The sequence below is a fragment of the Bombus fervidus genome, chromosome 1, assembly GCF_041682495.2.
Source record: "Bombus fervidus isolate BK054 chromosome 1, iyBomFerv1, whole genome shotgun sequence".
Classification (NCBI taxonomy): Eukaryota; Metazoa; Arthropoda; class Insecta; order Hymenoptera; family Apidae; genus Bombus; species Bombus fervidus.
The window spans coordinates 9,281,535-9,302,330 of record NC_091517.1 but is presented as its reverse complement, the minus strand read 5'-3'; the positions used below and the strand labels follow the sequence as shown (position 1 = coordinate 9,302,330).

The following is a 20,796-nucleotide window of genomic DNA, read 5'->3' as shown; positions in this document are numbered from 1 at the left end:
AATTCATTATTGATACTGACTTAATAATATAATATAATATAATATATATATATATAAATATTAGACAAGAAAATTAGTTTTCCTAATAATAATTTAGTTATTTTTTATGATACCAATTTGAAATCTTTTTAATATATAGATATGCTAACGGCATAGTAATTTTCTTTAGAAAATTTAGTTAATGAAATATTCGATTTTTATCATGTAATCCTTTATTTTGTAATATGTTATAGTTTAATGGATTTTAAATTCGAATCGGGTACCACTCTTAATACACATGCGCAGTGAAGACAGCTGTCAGACATAAAGATTCGCATAAAAACATCAAAACATAACCTTTTATCAACGTGTACAAGCTATTAACGTGCAGTGAGCATTATTCGTTTTCGGTTTTTTCTACCACGTATTTTTGTTGATACAAAGTAAAAATTTACAATTCTCCACAAAATTAATTGTGAATTAAAATGGAGGAGATGGATATAGGGAGCGAAGAAAATAATGATAAGAGTTCACCTGAGGAATCAGTGGACAACGAAAAGAACGAATCAATAGAGATTAAAGATGAACCCGAAGAAGACATGGATAATGAGGTTGATGATGATCAGGAGTCTGAAGAGGACGATGAAGAGGATGCCGACGAAGCAGAGGTTAAAGCTTTAGAAACTTCTCTCGCCCAGAATCCGTATGATTACACGAGTCATGTAGCCCTTATCAACAAATTGCAAAAAATGGGCGAATTAGAACGATTACGTGCTGCTAGAAAAAATATGAGCACCAAATATCCATTGAGTTCTGAGCTCTGGCTGTCTTGGATGCGCGACGAAATTAAATTAGCTACCATACCAGAGCAAAAAGCTGAAGTAGTCAAACTATGTGAAAGAGCAGTCAAAGATTATCTCTGTAAGTTCTGCTTTCAATGTAATAAATTTATTACGTATATTTTACAAATTGATTGTACATTAAAGTACGTTATACATTAAATTGTTTACTACAGGTGTGGAGGTATGGTTAGAATATTTGCAATTTAGTATTGGTAATATGGGTACTGAAAAAGATGCAGCAAAGAATGTTCGGCAGTTATTTGAACGAGCATTAACAGATGTTGGGCTACATACTATTAAAGGTGCAATAATATGGGAAGCATTTCGTGAGTTTGAAGCTGTGTTATATGCATTAGTAAGTATAGAATAACAAAAAAAATTCTTAAAATTCTCTTGGGACATGTTTTACATTTACGTTTTAAATATTTAGATTGATCCTTCAAATCAAACCGAAAGAAAAGAACAATTGGAACGTATTGGTAACCTATTCAAAAGACAATTAGCTTGTCCTCTTTTAGATATGGAAAAAACGTATGAAGAATATGAAGCATGGCGCTATGGAGATGGTGCAGAAGCTGTTATTGATGATAAGATTGTTAGTGGAGGATATGAAAGAGCGCTATCAAAGCTTAATCTGCGTTTACCATATGAGGAGAGAATTGTTTCCGCCCAAACTGAAGAAGAACTTCTAGATTCTTATAAAATGTATTTGTCATATGAGCAGCAAAATGGAGATCCTGGACGAATAACTGTTTTGTATGAAAGAGCAATTACTGATCTCAGTTTAGAGATGTCAATTTGGCTTGATTATCTCAAGTATCTAGAAGAAAATATCAAAATTGAATCTGTCTTGGATCAAGTGTACCAAAGAGCTACAAGAAACGTTCCATGGTGTGCAAAGATATGGCAAAAATGGATAAAATCATATGAAAAGTGGGACAAATCAGTATTAGAAGTTCAAACATTATTAGAAAATGCTTTAACGACTGGATTTTCTACTGCAGAAGAGTATCGAAATTTGTGGATGACATATTTGGAATATCTGCGGCGAAGAGTTGATCGATGTTCTTCTGATGAAAAAAAGCAGTTAGAAATATTACGTAATACTTTTAATAGAGCTTGTGAACATTTGGCTAAATCATTTGGTTTAGATGGAGATCCCAATTGTATTATATTACAATATTGGGCAAGAACTGAAGCCATACATGCTAATAACATGGAAAAAGCTAGATCATTATGGGCCGACATTTTATCACAAGGACATTCCACAACAGCATCTTACTGGTTAGAATATATTTCGTTAGAAAGGTAATTTCTTGTATTTATTTTTAATGAGTCTAACAGTTTATGATATGTTACATTCTACTTTGGATTTGATAATAAATTTTTTTTTTATGTAGATGTTACGGAGATACAAAACATTTAAGAAAATTATTTCAAAAAGCCTTGTCGTCGGTAAAAGATTGGCCAGAAAGTATAGCGAATTCTTGGATAGATTTTGAACGAGATGAAGGAACACTAGAACAAATGGAACTATGTGAAATACGAACAAAAGAAAAATTAGATAAAGTTGCTGAAGAAAGACAGAAAACACAACAAATTTCTAATCTTGAATTATCGCCATCACAAAACAAGAAAGCGTATAAAAGAAAACAAAAAGATACTGGTAAATGGAAGAATTTAGGAGCTTATCCGATAAAAATTATGAAAGTTGAAACACAGTTAAAACCGAAAATAAGAGAAAGCCATCTGAATTTCGAAAAGAAAGACGACGTTGATATTGAAGAAAAAGAAATTGCTGAAGTAACCAAAACGAAACTAATGAAGAAACTACTGAAGGAACCAAACATTCCTCCACCACCTGGTTTTAAAGCACCAGAAAGTGAACAAATGGAAATAGATTATGTACATGAAGTGGACGATAAAATCTCAGTTTTCATAAGTAATTTAGATTATAGTGCGAGTGAAGAAGAAGTCAGAAATGCTTTAAAACCGGCTGGACCGATTACAATGCTTAAGATGATCAGAAGCTATAATGGACGTAGTAAAGGATATTGCTATGTACAACTCAATTCCAAGGTGCAAACTATATTTTTTGTTAATAATAGAATTACATAAGTATATATACAGAATGTTTAATTAAGAATATTACTTTTATAGGAAGCAGTTGATAAAGCTTTGGAATTAGATAGAGTTCCTATAAGAGGACGGCCAATGTTTGTTTCAAGATGCGACCCAAACAAAACAACACGAGAATCTGTTTTTAAATATAGTTGTTCTCTAGAAAAAAATAAGCTTTTCGTTAAAGGTAGGTAATATCTAACCCTCAGTTGATGTTCTTGGAATATAGACGATCTACAATTACCTCAATCATTTATTTCTTGATTGCTAGTTATTAGCTCGACTTTTTAAAAATTGTATGGATGTAGTAAACGTTTTTATACTTGTGTTGAGATATTAGTCATGTCTTGAATCCTAGTTGTTAACTGTTTTAATCACATTTGGATTCAACATAACAATTGTGTTATTTCTTTAAGAATAAATAATTTAAAATATCTAAAAATTTAACATCTACGAGATTCGTGGAGATCGAAAACAATTTATTAAATATAAGTGATGCTGAGATATTGACTGAATAAAAGTGATGAGACTTTCGATAATATTCAAGTAAAAAGAGAACATCCCGATCATGATACTAAAACAGAAATTGAAACTGACAATGAAGAAATCCCTATTAAGGAAGAAGATAAAAGATATTTTTATGATTGTAATCACCTAAAATGACATAATAAGATGTCTCCCATAAATTCTGCTATAAGTTCTAGAATCTAAACTGAAGATAAATATTAAAGGAAGGCTTGCAGTAAAGGAAGCTGCCGAATTAAAAACCTAACTATATCTTTCACATCACAGAGACTGTAATATTCATATAAAATTGTAAGAAGGACTATTCTCCTTATAGTTATACAATTGCAGATAAAATGATGGTTGGATTTCATTCAGCGATACAGACTAAAACATTTTACGCCTATGAGATTCTGGAACATATTTTATCAACTTTTTCTATATACTGGCAAGATTGTAAATCTAGAACAGTTTGAATTAGGTTTACTTTATCAGAAGAAATAAGAAAATAGTTTTCTTAGTTTCGTTTTTTCGTCCACAATATTATGAAGCAAAAATCAATTGCTTATAAAAATTGCAATAAAATAAAACGCAATAAAAAATATACTATTTATTCGTGCAATCGTAGAATTAAACGATATTCTCTCATATTGCTATAATCACATTATATTATTATGCTGATACAAGTTTGAATATGAAAAGAAGACAATTTATACAAAAAACAAAATCTTTAATCTGGTCAAGGATCAAATAAAGTAACAATATAATATTTTAATACCATGAGAGATTCCTCAAAAAATTAGAGAATTACTAAAAATTACAGATGATCCAATACATAAGGAGGCTCACCCAGCGAAAAGGCGACGCTGCAAAGAATGTCCAAGCAAGCTTGACAGAAAATATTCTACATTTTGCATAAAATGCAAAAAAACAATCTGTAAACAACATTCGTTGCGACCAATTTATTGTTTCACTTGCATCGAAAGTCTATAAAAGTTATCGTACTATACTATGCTAGTATTCCAAAAAAGATAATATTCCATCAATACCAAAGTGATTAGATTTATTAATAAAATTTTAGTTTATACTTGTTTGTATTTCTTTTTAAATATTATTTTCAGTCAAGTACACCACATTATTTAGTAACAATGTAATAATGTAATTAAGAAAAACATATCCTTTACTTTATATCTTATTTTATCGTTCTTTTCGTAATTACGTAATAATGAAATTTTTGTAAATAGTCCGCTATATGTCTCATGTAACCCACATGATTGATCATAACAATTATGTTAGAAATGCTATTCACTTCCCCTACAAAATAACCGGTCTTAATTGAACTTACAATAGCAGTTATCAATATATCACGATATCAACTGAGGGTTTAAATTAATGTTTAAAATTGTAATTTTAGAAAAGTATATTTATTTTTATAATATGATTAGGACTTCCGGTATCAACGACAAAAGAAGATCTTGAAGAAATTTTCAAGGTTCACGGGTCATTGAAGGAAGTCCGTATAGTCACTTACCGTAATGGCCATTCTAAAGGACTGGCTTACGTTGAATTTGTGGACGAAAACAGTGCTGGGAAGGCACTTCTGGCTATTGATGGAATGAAAATCGGTGACAAAATAATTAGTGTAGCCATAAGCCAACCGCCTGAACGCAAAAAGGATCCCATTAAGTCTCTAGGTGGTACTACAGTAAGCAGAACTACATTTGGTACGCCCAAAACATTATTATCTATGGTACCTCGTACTGTAAAAACTGCTGCTACTAACGGCAGTGCAATTGCAACTGGAAATGGTGCCGTTCCAAAAATGAGCAATCAAGATTTTAGGAATATGTTATTAAATAAAAAATAATTTACTACAACGTCACTCATTTCCTCAATCCTTGTCTGTTTCAAGAACTCTCTATGCTTTAAAGAGTGTGTATACATCAGAAGAGTATTAAAATTACACATTATTTAAACTACGATCCAGTGGAAAAGAAATTCCCCTGTGAATTGTTTTTTCTTTAATGTATTATTTAAGAATGAAATGAAAGGAAGACTAAGAACCACAAATTCTTAGAAAATAAATATGTTTAATGTAAGAAAGTTTATATATACAGAATGAAAATGCGTGTGCAAGTGAGCGCGTATTACTCTAAACGCAAACGAGAACTTCCTCATCATGCATACATCACAGTGTCAAATATACATTCACCGTACAGATACGTACGACAGAAAAATCGTCCGAATTATTACAAGTGAAAAATCGAATAAGAAGGAAAGTCGTATCGCAAATAACAATAAATCAGGGTGACCATTTTTCTCAATATTAAACAAGAATTCTTCTTCTGTGTATCTTGTATATATATACTGTATAAAATTATATTAAAAAACATTATAAAATGTTTTCAAAAGACAACGTATACAAAATTATTTTTTGGTCACCCTACATTGAAATACAAATATTCTTCTACAACTGCAATGGTGCATTGAACGTGTTGTGTTTTTTATGCCTCGGTGGAGCGACAGGTGGACTTTCAGGTGTCAGCAACCGCCTCGTCATAAGCCACTTTTTGGCTCGGCCAGAGTGATAATAATACGAGTAAAGCAATGCCATAGCCGCCAGCACAACCAGCAGGCACGTACCAGCGATAATGATACTGAATAACCAATATGGCCCACTTGGTTCTGGCACCAATGTTGTGTCTGTCGGCGATTTTTCTTCTGGGATGGATTTCGTCGGTGGTTCTGCTGGTGGTCGAGGTGAAAGAGGCTCCACGTCATCTCCAATGCTAATATCAGCACAAGCACGAAATTCCTCTTGAGGACCACAACCCACGGCTCCTGTGCGGACATAGTGTTAGTATACTTTCATAATTTAATATTTTATGTATTTTTTTAATGGAATTATGTGCAACTTTTTCTTTATAATTCGTGTATTTATCATTTTTATATATTTATTCTGTACTAAAATTATTTTGCAAATCTTATCCTCGTAATTCACGATGTATAATGGTATATTGTATAGGGTTTCAAGGTTTATTTGATTTTTCTGATCTGTTTTCGATACATTGAGATTTAATCGCAAATAATGTTGAAAGTAAAATTGTTAAATTACATCGTAATTATTGTGGATGTAAACTAACGTATTTACATTTCCTAAATACGTTATTAATATATTAAAATATATTATTATATGTATATTAATATTAGAAATAAAGTTGAAATATTGTTTGTATATGAAATTTGAAGATAATAAAGTGGTTGCTTAAAGATGAACTTCATCGAGAATATTAATTGTTCTGAAGCAACCATTTAATGTGAATATTATGTAATATTTAGTAATTTAGTACGTACATGTATCTATTAATAGTTGAAACTTTCCATCGGTACTTCGATAGAATACTAATATTATTTACTTATGTAATAAGAATTAGCTTGACAAAATATTTAGCTTCAATACGAACTAAGAAATTACTTGTAGTTATTCTTGAAAACTTACAAAATATATATCTTTTCATATCAATAATAGATTTTTCAAAATCCATTAAAGTTCTTTAAATGCAAATTATCATACCGATAACAAATAAGAGTATTTATTAGTATTAGCAGTTTGGTAGTACGACTAGTAACAATCAATATTCACATTAAAATATTTCCTGAACTAATGAATTCTCATATAAATAGCTTGATATAACTTATTTATCAATTAAAGCATGTATAATTCCATTTAAAATAACCAACTTTTTACGTTTCCTAGAAAAAGAAAATATTTTAGAAATTTTCTCTCGCGCTATTTATTGATGACTAAAAATATCGATTAATTTTACGTGCAAATTTGTTCTATTAAATTACGCCTTATATATAGCCTTAGAATTTCTATTTGAATTCTTTAAAACATGAAAAAGTAATTCAATTTATTCTACTTTATTCTTCGTATAATTAACGATTTAATCGTTTTCGCCCCTTCGAACAAACGCTTCATTCAACAAACTTTTCTCAATAACCCTAAAATCCAATCTCTATGCACCGCTTCAACAACAATCTCTTCGATACCTACGTGAGGTCGAAGCTTTTGTCGCAAACGGCGTCTCTCGAATATGCATTCTGCCCGGTGGCTGGAACAAAACGCGGGTTAATGTTCGTCCCTGAATTACGTGGAACAGAAATTCGTTCCAGTGAAAAACTCGTGCTTAAGTGCGGTTATTCAAAGATAGCGCGACAGCTATCTGCTCGTATTCGAATTTCGAGTGCGCGAGAAGCATCGTGAATACAATATTGTCGACGAGTAAAACCCTGAAAACGTCGTACAATACCTGTTCCGTTTCCACAGTCGCCCCAATTATTTCCAGCCACGTATCTCCATTGAAAGACGCATTGGGCGCAAGTCAGGTCGTCTGGTAGTTTGTAGAAAGCCTCGAAAATTTTGTTTCCAGGCCCGGGATAATATCTGATCGATTCGTTCTTCGAGCGTAGCAGGTGTTGATCCAGACATTCCTGATCAACTTCCTTGCCCTTGTAGGTCATCGAGCACGTGCGAAACTCGAAGTAACCGTGATGGTTGGCCGTAAGTTCCACGCGAACCGGTATCACCGAACCTGTTCGATATTTCCTTACTATCACTCCGTTCCCGAATTTGCCACCGGTCTCGTGCAGACGAGGCTGTAACGATACAGTTTTCTTTTCTTTTTCAGGACAACTTCCAGTAAGTTTTCTGTGAAACGTAATGATTCGTTGCGAATTGCTTTGGTCTTTGTTAGAGAAGATACGCGCTCTACGTGTACAAAGGAATTTTGATTACCTTTGGTTGTAATTAATTGTCGATTATCAATTTATATAATGTTTAATGTTTAATATTGACATAATAATTGTAGTATAATTATAATATTTAATTTGTATTTGTCATATAATATTATATTTATATATTTATATAATTATAACATTAAATAATTATATCAAATATTATAATTATGTTTAATATAAGCAGAGTATGTACATGTACGTAGACACTTGATCCCTAAAGAAAATTTACTACTTTTACAAAATGTAGGATTATAGTTGCCCGAGTTACTTTTGGATCTTGATAGAAGTTTGAACTTCACATTGAAGATTATAAATCTCTTGGAAGAAACTTTATATTATACGTGAAAAATGAATGATGCACGTAACACGTTACGAAGCCTAACTTTGGAAAGTTATGGGATATATCACAGTTTGGTGGAAGTAGTTACGAAAATACGATCGTAAAATTCCTAATAATTACGTTCTGTTATCCGGTTAACGAGAAGTAAAGTTGGGGAAGAGTAAGTCGTAAAAGGTTTCTACGAGATTTAAGTGTGTTGATATAATCGATTACAACAGTCGAAGGAATATCTTTTAGTCAATGTTGAATTCATAGGAGATTCGAATGAACATCTTTGAAAGATCTAAAGCGGTATTATACTATTATATTGACAATGATATTATCATTCGCAAACGTTTTTACCGTATTATATAATTTCTTAAATTTATGTTGAACTCTCTTTTATTTCGTAAGATTAAAGTATTATAAATTATTTTATTTATTTTTCGAAAATATAGAAATTTGCAGTTGCAATTAACTATAAAAAACCTATATATACATATGTGCCAATATATTAAGCGACTATTACGTTTAACTACTTGATTTAATTAATTTCCATCGTTGTAATTAGAATTCGTTCAACTTCGGTGAAAATCGTTTCTTGTTTAACTTTCACATTTTATTCGTTGCATCGTCAGATTTGTTCAAGCTACGGAACTCCTGTATAGTTTACTAAAAAAAAAAAAACTGTTTAAATTGCGGAAAACAAAATAAACCAAGTTTAAACGAATAAACCGCAGAATGCGAAGTAAAGCAATTTGCACGCGTTGAATGTAAAAGATTCGAATGCGAGTACAATCGTTTTTGTTCAATTCATACATATAAATTATCAAAAATAGCCAAAAGCAAAGTATTTGTCGTATCGTTTAATTAAAATAATCCAGATATTTAAATAAATAATTAAAGCGTATACATTCTATACCACTTTATTTCTTCCAATTCTCGTCGGATAATACTTTTTTCCCTTTTATTCTCGTATTTGACAATTAAACAAGAAAATGTAAGCTTGTAATTCTGTAAGGTATATATTTTCGGGGATGGTGTTGAAACTCGTGGTATTGTTACAGCGGGCGTATGTCCACCCGACAGACCGGAAAACCGCAAATAGTAATTTATTCTATGTCGCAAGAATGTTGCCAGGTGATAATTACACGAAACCTCACAATGGAATCGTCTCGTCCGATGCATCTGCCTTTCTTCTTTTTTACGATTTAATGCTAGTTTTTATTCAATATTACAATGGTTCACTTTTCTCTTTTATCTTTCTGTGTTAAGAGAACAATACGATAATCGAGAGATACAGGCAACGTTTACGTATTTTAACAGTAAGTAACTTTCTTTCTTGCATTTTTCCAATTTAATGCTATTTTCTTATTTGATGTTAGAGTGGTTTACTTTTCCATTCAATGTTTCCGTGTCGAGTATGCGATACGTCGAGCAAAAGATACGCTGAACGTTTTCATCTAATAATAAGTAAATGTTTGACTGTAATTACATTACTGTTAAGCCAACTTATTGCAAATGCATACAACGCATAACGAGTGTAAAGATATGCTGATTAATAAAGTCGGATAATAATGAATTAATAGTACGCGGTTGCGCTGGGGGAAAAAGCGAATTCACGAGCAGAGGAAAGCTTTTTAAACAATTCAACTTTTTTCGCCGCCACCCTTCTTTTTTATGTTTGCAAGCAAAATAGAGGCATAGTTTGTCCCAGTTACGTGACTAACGCTCGTATATATTTAGTGGAATTTTCCATTGTGAGGTTTAGGTAAACTAAAATCAGGTTTTTGACTAAAAAATAGACAACGTTAACCGTTCGGACAGAATAAATTTACTTACCCTGAATATAATTATCCGTTGGCGAAACAAAATTTTAGACGAAAATCGCAAATGAAAGAAATCGTAATCAAAACTAGAATCAAATTTAAAGTTGGGTTGAAGTTTTAAGACGATAGGAAGATGAAAATTTAAGCGAGAAAACGAAATTATTTCTTCTCTAATAAATCTCTGATAAATTTCATTTTCCACGTCGTTATTACATCGAATTAAAATTTCAATATGAGAAGAATACTAAATTTTAAGTGGAAACGTAAAATTGTTAATTTTCTAATAAATTCTCTTCTCTTCCGTCTCCTAACGTTATTACATCGAATCAATTTAACGTGCCAAACAAATTTTAAGCAGAGATGGAGAGCACAGTGCGTGAAATTGATCGATGGCGCGCAATAACGATAAAAGTTGTTCGATCCTATGAGCGAACATTTTTTCCAGCAGTTTTCATCAACGCCGTTACACGCCTGATGCCCTGTGTCGTTATTTGGGTCATTTGGCCTGCCGATTCCGCGCTACGCTTCCTTATAAGAATTTCAAGTGCTTCAAATTTAATACAGTTAGGCTCCAGTTCGCGTAGGAGTTGAGGCTTCCTGGAAAAGTCCCGTTGGGTAAATTTCGATTCGACAACTCAAGTATCGTGTGGACAAAATGAGAACGAGGAAATAGCCATTTTTGGCATACCGACGAGATGTTTAAAATTTATTCAAATTTATTTTTGTGCGGGAATAGATTATCGTTTGAAACTTGAAATCTATGTATGGAGATATCCTATTTGAAATTGACGCTGATCTGAAATTACAAAATGAGTAGCTCAGAATTATAACAGGACAATCGTCGTCCGAAATGTGTTGAGAGAAACTTTCGAGAATCGTCTTGTAATTGGCCCTCGCTATCTTGTTCACAGTATATATTTATATGGTAATACATATATATATATATTTGCATATGTATCATAATTAACTAAATATATATAATATAACTACGCGAAATTTATTTAGCTTTATTGCATTTTGTACACTTGTTGAATTTGTCAGGTAACAATTTTATATACACGACCATATTAACGTGGATTATGTGTATTAGAATCGTCAATTTTAAATTAGAAGCAAACCTTTTCATCGATCCAGAAAGTTCACTTTGAATCGTTCGTTTCTTTGTTATTGTCACGCGTGTTATCTAACTACGTTTCATTTCCAAATACGACAAATAGACTATATGTCACCGGGAATAAAATGATTTGAAATATTTGTGAAAGCTAGGTAATTACTATTACGTGATAATATATATACAAAAATATTTGATTTATTTTATTTATTATATACTAAATTATTTTCCTTCTTTTTTTAAAAGAGAAATTAAAGTCAGAAGAAAATAATTATATTTAATCTACACACTCGTAAGTATCGAGCACCAAACTTAATTATTCGTCAACTATCATAATTTCACACATTCAGAACCATTTGTTGGCGATAATATTCATTGTATCTTTTGCAACTATATTATATGAATTTTAAAGAAAAACTAAACGTGTACGTACACATGTTTCGGTATTCGTGAAAGAAATTTTATGACAACATGTTATTGCTACACCCTTCCTTTTCTCCCACTTATGTGTACACTTTGTCGTGCATTCTTATCATGCTATGACAGTTCCGTAAAAAATTCATCTCTTACCGTTGGCGCGTCCCAAGCATCGCCGCATATTCCGCATTTTCCCTTATTTCGTTGCCACTGTCTGGTAAATCCTCCGCAATAGCATTCATGATCGTTGTAATCATGCGGGGTATCGAAACCATACCTCCACATCGAGGCTCTCGATGGTGGTTCTATCAGTCTTCCATGGGCTGAAACTTGCCGGACGACTAACACGCTCGTGAATAATAGCAAACTGAAAGTCTGGAGACGCATCGTTGCAATGACAAAATCTGGCCCCTGAAATTTTCAATATACACACACGTAAATTTCGTTGCGTTATTATCTGCCAATTTTTCGTTTAAGTACAAAGGAAACTTGATTATTCGAACTAATCGTAACACACACTGGTCGAATGATCGAATAACTTTGTTATCATATAAGACGTCATTTACTTTGAACTATCTTATAAATATTCGCTTTTAGTGAGAAGCCCGTTTTGAATAAACAATAGCTGAAATTGCAGATCTCTGGTAATGTTTTAAAAAAAAACACGTTCTTTCAGGTTAATTAACTATACAGTTTGAAGTAGAAGAAATGAAAAGCTGGCGTACGTACTTTAAAACCTTCGTAATTAACATCTACAAGTGGCTACGGTAAGAAGTAATTTTACATTTATATGTATAAAACACGTAGCTTTAAGTATATCGTTTGAATAGCCTGAAAAGTTTAAGAGTATTTAAGACAATGTTTAAAGACTTCTCACCGATCCTGATTTTCATTAAAAAAGTTAATGCAAATTAAATTTCCAAATTGCTCAAATTTTGAATAACAATGCCAAAGATCAATGTTACTACTTCAGAAAATTCATATTCGATATCTACGATTACGTGACATGTATAAAAAAGTTAACGAACATTTGAACCCTCTCTAAATTCTCTTTAAAACGCTCTGGAAAAAGCCTGTTTCTGTTCTCTGGAAATTCGAACGAAGCAACATTTGCTTTATTCCGTTTATTTTATTTCCCTACCATCCGTCCATTAGACGATCCAAACGCGTTCTAACGAAAGCAGAAGCACAATTTCTCCGAGACGAGCATTTTGCCTGACACGGATATTTAAACACGAGTAATAAATGAAATTTCATTCCACGAATGATCCGTGCAAAACAAATATTTGAAAAATAGACGATATTTAAATTCATCTCCGTCAAATGTTTCTACAACCATAATTTCTCTGTTCAGCTTCACTTTCGACGATGTGTGACGTTGCGATAATTTTACGTGCACAGTTGCCTTACGTTCAACGACTATAATATCCTCGTCGTAAATACATTTCAACGAATAACGAGGAAACAATATTCCTAAAACAACATGCAGCAATATGGGACGCGAGAGGTAAGGACACAAAGTTGCTGGAAAACGAGATTTTAACAAAGCTTTGAAGCTGAACTCGACTACATTTCGCTGGAATGTATCGAGTAAGCTGGAAGGCACCGAGCTACAGCCACGAAGGAGAAACTGGCAAACCGGTTGCCGCAACGCCCGCCATCGGTGTAAAGTACTGTAAACGCGTTATCAGAAGCAACGTGGATGTCGTGTGTATCATAAGATATCACCATGACAAAAGTTAATATCGCGAAACCTTTGTGTATAGCCTAGAGACGACGAAACTCGAGAGCCGTCGAATATGCGTCTTCTTTTTCCTCTTGCCGTTGTACAAAAATATTAGACAAAAGATAAAGATTATAAATCTTCTAGCCGATTGTCGATATTTGTATCGGTGATTTATAACATTTTTATCGAAAATTAGTTGTTTGGAATTAATTGACAGAGGTTGTAACGATATGCTGAGATACGATTGAATTAAAAGCAGAGTAAGTTACGATCAAATACTTATGTGGAGAGTGAAAAACAAACAGGACGGTTGTAAATTGTAATGATGATTGCTTGGTTAAAGACTAAGCTTAAAGTAGCGTTTACGAACGGAATTGAACGGAGCTATTATTGTTCGAATCGATTTTTATTTATATTTTAAAGCGTTGATAGCTGTATAAGCGTTATAGGTGGCAGAATCTTTGCTTTCGATATTTCTTTTCGAAAAGAAGGGCTTCTATTAAAACTCTGTATGATTCTAGACATTTTAAGACGTTATTATATTATCGATATTATAATATACTATAAATATGTTATATTATCCGACGTTTAAGAAGATATATTATATTATTTGCTATAGAAGATTGAAAATTCATGATAAAATTCTGTAAATATGAATATAATTTATGATTTAATATAAAATATTATGTATCCTTATCTTAGTTTCTTTATTTTATTCTCAACTTCGTATTTGGAAAAATATATGTGTATACCACTGTTCCAACGAATCCTTGATTTATTGTTATCCTTGAATGCCTCTCTAATTAGGTTTGCTACAAATTTGTTATTGGAAATATTAATTTTATAGCAAGTTTTATCCTTTGTTCGCGTTACTTGAGTTAGCGGCACATAATGTCTCGTATCGTGCGATACGACATGAAGCGAACGTCGACAGACAAGTTGAAAGTACAAAACTTTCGACGTGGAAGTGAACTTTGATAATTTATCAGATGTGAATTTTAAATATCTAATTTTCTTCCTGCATAAAGTTTCTAAGATGGAAACTTTACGGGATACGCTACGGGTTCTCGATTGCCCTTGTGAATTGTTCTTTATTCTACGTTCAACTATAAAAAATGTTTATTACAACTGTGGTGTATGCGGATAAAAAAATCTAATGAAGCATATTTCAGAAAGTCGATACTTTTAAGAGAATATTATTCAAATATTTATTCACATATAAAGTATTCGTATATAAAGCGATTTTCACTAAACAAAAAAAATAAAATACAAAAAAAATCATACAAATTGTATATGTATGCAGTAGAACTAACATAAAATTATACTCATTTCCACAATTAATTACTGTTCTAATATATAATATAATAATTATTTAGATATTTTAAGGTACAATATCACACTTGGTCAAATAAAAATCCTCTCAATCGCTAAAATACTTTAACCCTCTGCATCTCGATAATTCTTATATCATGATCGATTAGCAACTTTGAAACGCGTCTACGACGATGCTTTTTACAACCAAAAGTTTCGTTTTCTAAAGAAAAGTATTATTAGAAACCTATATATTGATGCAACAAAAAATTTCTCTCATAAGAATTCCACTTAAATTAATAATAATAAATATACTATGACACGATCCAATTAAATACATATGGAATATTTAAAAAGTAGGTAGCCTGAACGCACGAGAAAGAGAGACACACGATCGATCTATGAAACACGGATCGAAATAGTAATCTAAAGTCTGAAGCGATAGACGCGGGGAAGAAGCGACGACCCGACTCTCCCAGAGAAGCATAGATTCAGAATACATTAAGTTTAATGAAAGATCTGAACCGCACAATATGATATCTCTTCTCGAAGCGAGAAAATTCGAAATCGTGGTCACAGGCCAGGATGAACGAACGCGACCTGCGTAGGAATCGGTAATTCGCGAGGCGAAAATTCACCGCCTGCGAGGAAAATGGAAATTTAGTAGCGCAAACTAGGTTTAAGGGAAAACAAGCAAACTGAAGTCTCCAGCCGTGCAGACGTAGGCGGAGAGGGACGGAGGATAAGGATCGATAATGTAAAGCAGCTCGAGTTCTCGCTACCTGTGCCAGAAATTCGGCTTTCTGTGTTGGAATTAATTAAAAAGAAAAATCCGGAATATCGTTTGCCAAGCCAAGCGAAATCTGTTTTAAGAACATTATACGTGGGAAATGTTTGCCGGTAATTAGAAGACACGGTGGAAAAAGGAGTGGCAAGGTAAGGTAAATTTATTGGGCGAAGACTCCAGTGTCGATGGCGTCTGATGGAAGTTTGCTCTTTTACCTGTTTTAATTAATGGTCCAAGAAACTGACGAGCAGAGGTTGTATGGAAAAAAGTTATTTAGCGAACAAAGAAGAAAGTAGAAGATCCCTAGTTTTTATAAAGAGAAACGTCGAATGGTCCCGAGAACGTGGATCGATACAGTAAATCAATTCTAGTGCACCAGGTAACAATGCGTAATGTTTAATAGTAAGTTTCGAGTATCACGTTAGCTGGTATGTAGGTCAACGACGAGGTACAACGAGAGTTAAAATCGTTTCTCTCTTTTTTTTTTTTACTCGACTGTGCTCCGAGAACGAAGACAAAAATACACGATATTCATTAGAATTTACGATTTAACGTAATTTGGAAATTTCGTGCGGATATAATTCTCACAAGAGAGATATATTGCTGTGGAATAACGTTACAACATTTTGCAAATATTATATATTTTCTGTACTTTATGTGCTAACCTGTCGCCTTATTCGTACAAGACACACGCCCTGTTTGCTCTTCTACGATGATAATCTAAAGTCAACAACCGTACAAAAATTAGAGATAAAAATTAGAGATATCGAAAAAAAGAGATTAACCTGCTAGCTACTATTATATGTCTATATAGGTAAATATTATGCGTTTCTACCTCTTCTAAGATTTACTTTTTATACAAAGGACTTATCATATTTCTAAGAGAGATTTTGCTAATGCGCCACTTCACAAAGCATTTCCCCTCTGCTCTTCCCGCATTGTCCACTGTAATAGCATGGAAAGTTACTGTGTTAACGTTAAATTACTGCACCAATACACTATCCTGTTTATTTTATTAAAACACTACTAATAAGCCATTACACCGGTACACGACTTTTTAACATTTAAACATTCAATAACATCTTATATATTACCCTGTTTCATTACTCTCTACCTACCATCCGTATATTCTACCTTGTTAATAATTAACTAACATAGTTGGCTACTTCACCAATAAAATACTCTGCTCGTACACCGTTTCGCAAACATTACTTTACCGCTAATTACTGCACTCTATCTCCTAAACCAATACATTACCCTATATCAACATGCTCCTTAAACGATCCTCAATATGTTCTACATACGAGACTATTATTACATTCCGAAAGCCACTCTACCCATGCACTATGTTTCTTGCAATCCTTTCTCCCTGCACAATAAAACCCTGCGACTCGACTGTTTCAACCAGCACAGTTCTATGATAACCGGAACTCGACACCGAACCGGTATTCAGGGTCAAAAGTCTGGTTGTACACGTACCGTGTGCGCGAAAGGAACGAAGGCGCAGCTCTGTCTGTCGGGACGATACACGGCTCTGGCATCTGCCGTCGTTGAATCAGGCCCACGGAGAAGGCCCAGACTCCAGACCCCGGTCAGGCAACGACTGAACTCGACTTTATTCGCCGCGATCCACGGACCCTCAGCCACGTGGGAGTAGGTCATTAGAACGAGTCACTCGCCCGTATTCACGCCACGAATCGCCTCGATGATGCGGCCCGACACGCGAAACGTTCGCCTCTGGCACCGCGTTTCCAATCGCTTCCGCTTGAGGAAGAAAAATGCAGGAAAAGCTCTTCCCAAACGGAGTCTGTTGGACGAGAAAAATTTGAATTGCGAGCGATTTGGAGCGGAAGAGCGTAAAACGAGATATACGGATTATGGTTAGATGGATATTTTCTGGAAGTTTGTAGTTTTGTAAATACAATTTACAAGATAGAAGTTGGCTTGAAAAATCTTTCATACGTTACGTGTTGTAAATAGTAGCGTACACTTTGAAAGATTTGTATTGCGAGGAATTTGGAGCATTGGAAGGGAAAGCGTAGGGCCAGATATACGCAAGTTACAGTTGAACTCCGGATATTTATGGAAATTCGTATTTTTATAGTAAATAGAATTTACAAAACTAGATTTAGATAGAAAAATATCTTGTGTATTAAATATTATAAAGCGTGTGGTATACTTTGAAAAGTTTGAATTTGAAGCGTTAGAACGTAGAGCGAAATATATAATTTATAGCGGATATTTATGCAAATTCGTATTCTTGCACTAAATAGAATTTGCAAAATAGAATTTAGATGGAGAAATGTTTTATATATCGAATATTGTAAAAGACATTTTAAGTATTTTATATATTTTTAAACACTATATGCATTTTTATATCTTCAAACTTCCCATAAATTAATATACATTTAATGTCCTGTTCGACGTTTCCTATTTCGGATAGAAAATGAGTATAATACAAATAATGAAATTCCGGATACAGACGAGATTATCAAAGCAAAAGAAGGTAATGAAGAAAAGTGTTCAATATATCGAGTGAAAGTTCCCGTAGTACGAAGCAATAAATTTGGTAAAGAAACGCATGAACAAGTTTCAGGCGTGGAATATGTGCATTGTACACTTTCGATGATAAATCAGCGTCTGCGTGCACTTTCAATAATTCTATGATTAAAAAGAAACTGATTTTGACGATATCGTGCGACAGCGAGTCGCAGTAAGCAGAGTATATAGACGCAGATAAATTTCAATGAAACGTTAAAAAAAGTTGATTGACTTTATTTTTAAAACCGAAGCACAAACGCTAGCCGATAGGAGTTCTTGATGGCTTTCGGTAAATTGCATCGATACAAATTTTCCAATAGATTCTACGATTGAAAAATAAATTATTCTTGAGCAATACTTTCACAGTTCAAAGAATTTAAATCCCGAGCGATTTGTATCGAATAACGTAACAAGGCAAGTTATTCCCTTCTATGGAAAGAAAAAAATAGAAAAGAAAGAAACAATTGCAATAGTTGGTATCTAATATTTAAATCAGGTGAATTTCGATCGCGAATTAATCTCCGAAATAGATATCTTCCAATAGCTTTTAACACGATTGCAAGAAATATCACGATTTCTAACGATAGGAACTCTTTGAGAGAACAGAAGATAAATTGATATCGAATATAGGTGAACTGAGACATATCAAAGGGATTTAAACGGCCCCTTTAGAAAAAGAAATGTTGGAACTTTGCCCAACATTTGTTCCGCGAAAAGCTGCCTTCTCGACACATTTCCAATACCTTCTTTCGAACTTAAAATAAGATCCAACAGTTTCTGGAGATATTTCTTACACGAAACTAAGAACTTCGCTTACTGTAGGCTTTCTATAAAATATCTTGAAAAAGAACAATTTTAACACGTAGCTTTCACTGCAGAATTATCTAAATATATATAGAAGCTATGCTTATTTCCATTCATTTCCTCCGATATGTAGGACGAGAATTGACGGTCTAAACAAGTAATATTCGAGAAAAGAAGGTTACGATCGTAGAAAATGACGGACGTAAAATACGAAGTATCGAATGGTTTTGAGCGATCTTTTATGCAGAAGGAGAAACTAAATTATAATGTTTCGAATCCTTAAGTCGACAATTACGAACGATGACAAATGCAAAACGTTAAACGGATATATTAGAAAAATTTGATTGCCTCTTATCGCAGAATAGAAATTTTATACGTTAAGATTTTCCTCGTAAATGTGCGTTTCCAATTGCTTCTCTTTCTTGGAGGAGGAGTCAATGCCTTGAACGAACGTTTCTGGAGCGGGCAGATCCAAACCGTGAGACACGTAGAGAGATTATTCAACTACTTGTATTAATTCGGTCTTTTATTCAACGATAAAAAGTAATATTTTTACAAACGACCATATTCCGCGGTTAATATTAATCAAATATTCAAGAAACAATATTCGTAGAAGTCAAGTTCTGAAGCAACTTTTCGATTTAATATCAGATAGATGCCAGAGCTTCTTCTGAATATTCTGTAACAGAATTACTGAAGCAGAAAACCGCAAGCATTTCACAAAGGAAATTAATTTTTTGTTATAAAAGATGAAAATAATAACAGTAAATTTTATAAAACACGCAAAAAATTGTACAAGAGATTGTATTTCAAGACAGCGGTGCACAAAGGATACTTTTATTGTTTGCAAAAGACGCGAACTCGAAAGGAATATTGATAAAGGCGATAATTAAAAATTAACAAATATTCTTAGTGAAAATATTAGTAAAATCTTTAGTGACAAAATTGTCAAGCCGATTGGTAGAAAGATCGAAGCGGCTGTAAATAGGTTTCAGAAATCGAAATTCTAACGAAACAGAGCATAATCGAAATCATTTTAAGCGTATGGTAAAACGTTCTGAAGAAAAACTCATGCATATAGCAACATTGAAAGTTAATAAGAATATTATTATTCGTTAAAATTTCAACTGGCATTTGACATGGTTATATTAAACATAAAAATTTGATTTATTTGCTAATTTACTGGTCATTGATGTAACGCAAAAACGATCAATTCAAAATGAATGATTTATAGTCTCTAAAAAAATTACTCAAGACCGATGCATTCTCCATTGTAATTACTACACATTTCTCGTAATTGATCAAATTTTGTTTCTCTCGAATCAAGTATTTTTTTCAAAATCTCAGTTTTAACTACTCTGATAGATATAAATTTACATTAATCGTGTATAGTTCTACTTTCGAGAATATTTGATGAAGAAATATACAATTGCAGAATAGAGATAAACGTACCTGTTGCATATCCTAAACGAACGTATTTCTAGGCTGAAGTGTTTCTTTGCCACTCGTAAAAGCGTCACTTTTTCTGCGACACGGAGCACGAAGATGTTGGAGAAGGAGAAGAATGTCGGTCGTTTCAAACGCTTATGGTCGATTCTAGTCTGCTCGGTTTCCCAAAGACACGCTCTTTGAGCATTTGATATGCTCTTGTCGTTCTTGGTTTTCCGCACGACGTAAATTTATTTGATGCCACCTTACTTCGTGG

At 33.2% G+C, this 20,796-nt stretch overlaps 2 protein-coding genes across 6 annotated transcripts; one reads left to right on the top strand and one right to left on the bottom strand.

Annotated features, from left to right (window-relative positions):
* The first annotated feature begins 302 nt into the window (after positions 1-302).
* On the top strand, positions 303-5,323 carry LOC139996557 (squamous cell carcinoma antigen recognized by T-cells 3). Of its 2 annotated transcripts, none has more exons than XM_072021105.1 (6): positions 303-900; positions 995-1,176; positions 1,252-2,129; positions 2,222-2,900; positions 2,982-3,129; positions 4,270-4,546. In XM_072021105.1, exons 1-6 carry the CDS (start codon positions 465-467, stop codon positions 4,437-4,439), a joined length of 2,493 nt encoding a protein of 830 aa, XP_071877206.1. In that variant the 5' UTR covers positions 303-464; the 3' UTR covers positions 4,440-4,546. The 2 variants fall into 2 exon arrangements, with proteins under 2 accessions (XP_071877206.1, XP_071877113.1); XM_072021012.1 differs by lacking the exon at positions 4,270-4,546 and adding an exon at positions 4,892-5,323 and having other exon boundaries at positions 305-900.
* Positions 5,324-5,516: 193 nt separating this feature from the next.
* LOC139997818 (uncharacterized) lies at positions 5,517-20,796 on the bottom strand. Of its 4 annotated transcripts, none has more exons than XM_072021796.1 (4): positions 20,544-20,796; positions 12,076-12,333; positions 7,760-8,105; positions 5,517-6,287 (listed from the first exon to the last, which is right to left on the bottom strand). In XM_072021796.1, exons 1-4 carry the CDS (start codon positions 20,550-20,552, stop codon positions 5,914-5,916), a joined length of 987 nt encoding a protein of 328 aa, XP_071877897.1. In that variant the 5' UTR covers positions 20,553-20,796; the 3' UTR covers positions 5,517-5,913. The 4 variants fall into 4 exon arrangements, with proteins under 4 accessions (XP_071877897.1, XP_071877926.1, XP_071877916.1 ...); XM_072021825.1 differs by lacking the exon at positions 20,544-20,796 and adding an exon at positions 17,226-17,382; XM_072021815.1 differs by lacking the exon at positions 20,544-20,796 and adding an exon at positions 17,084-17,219.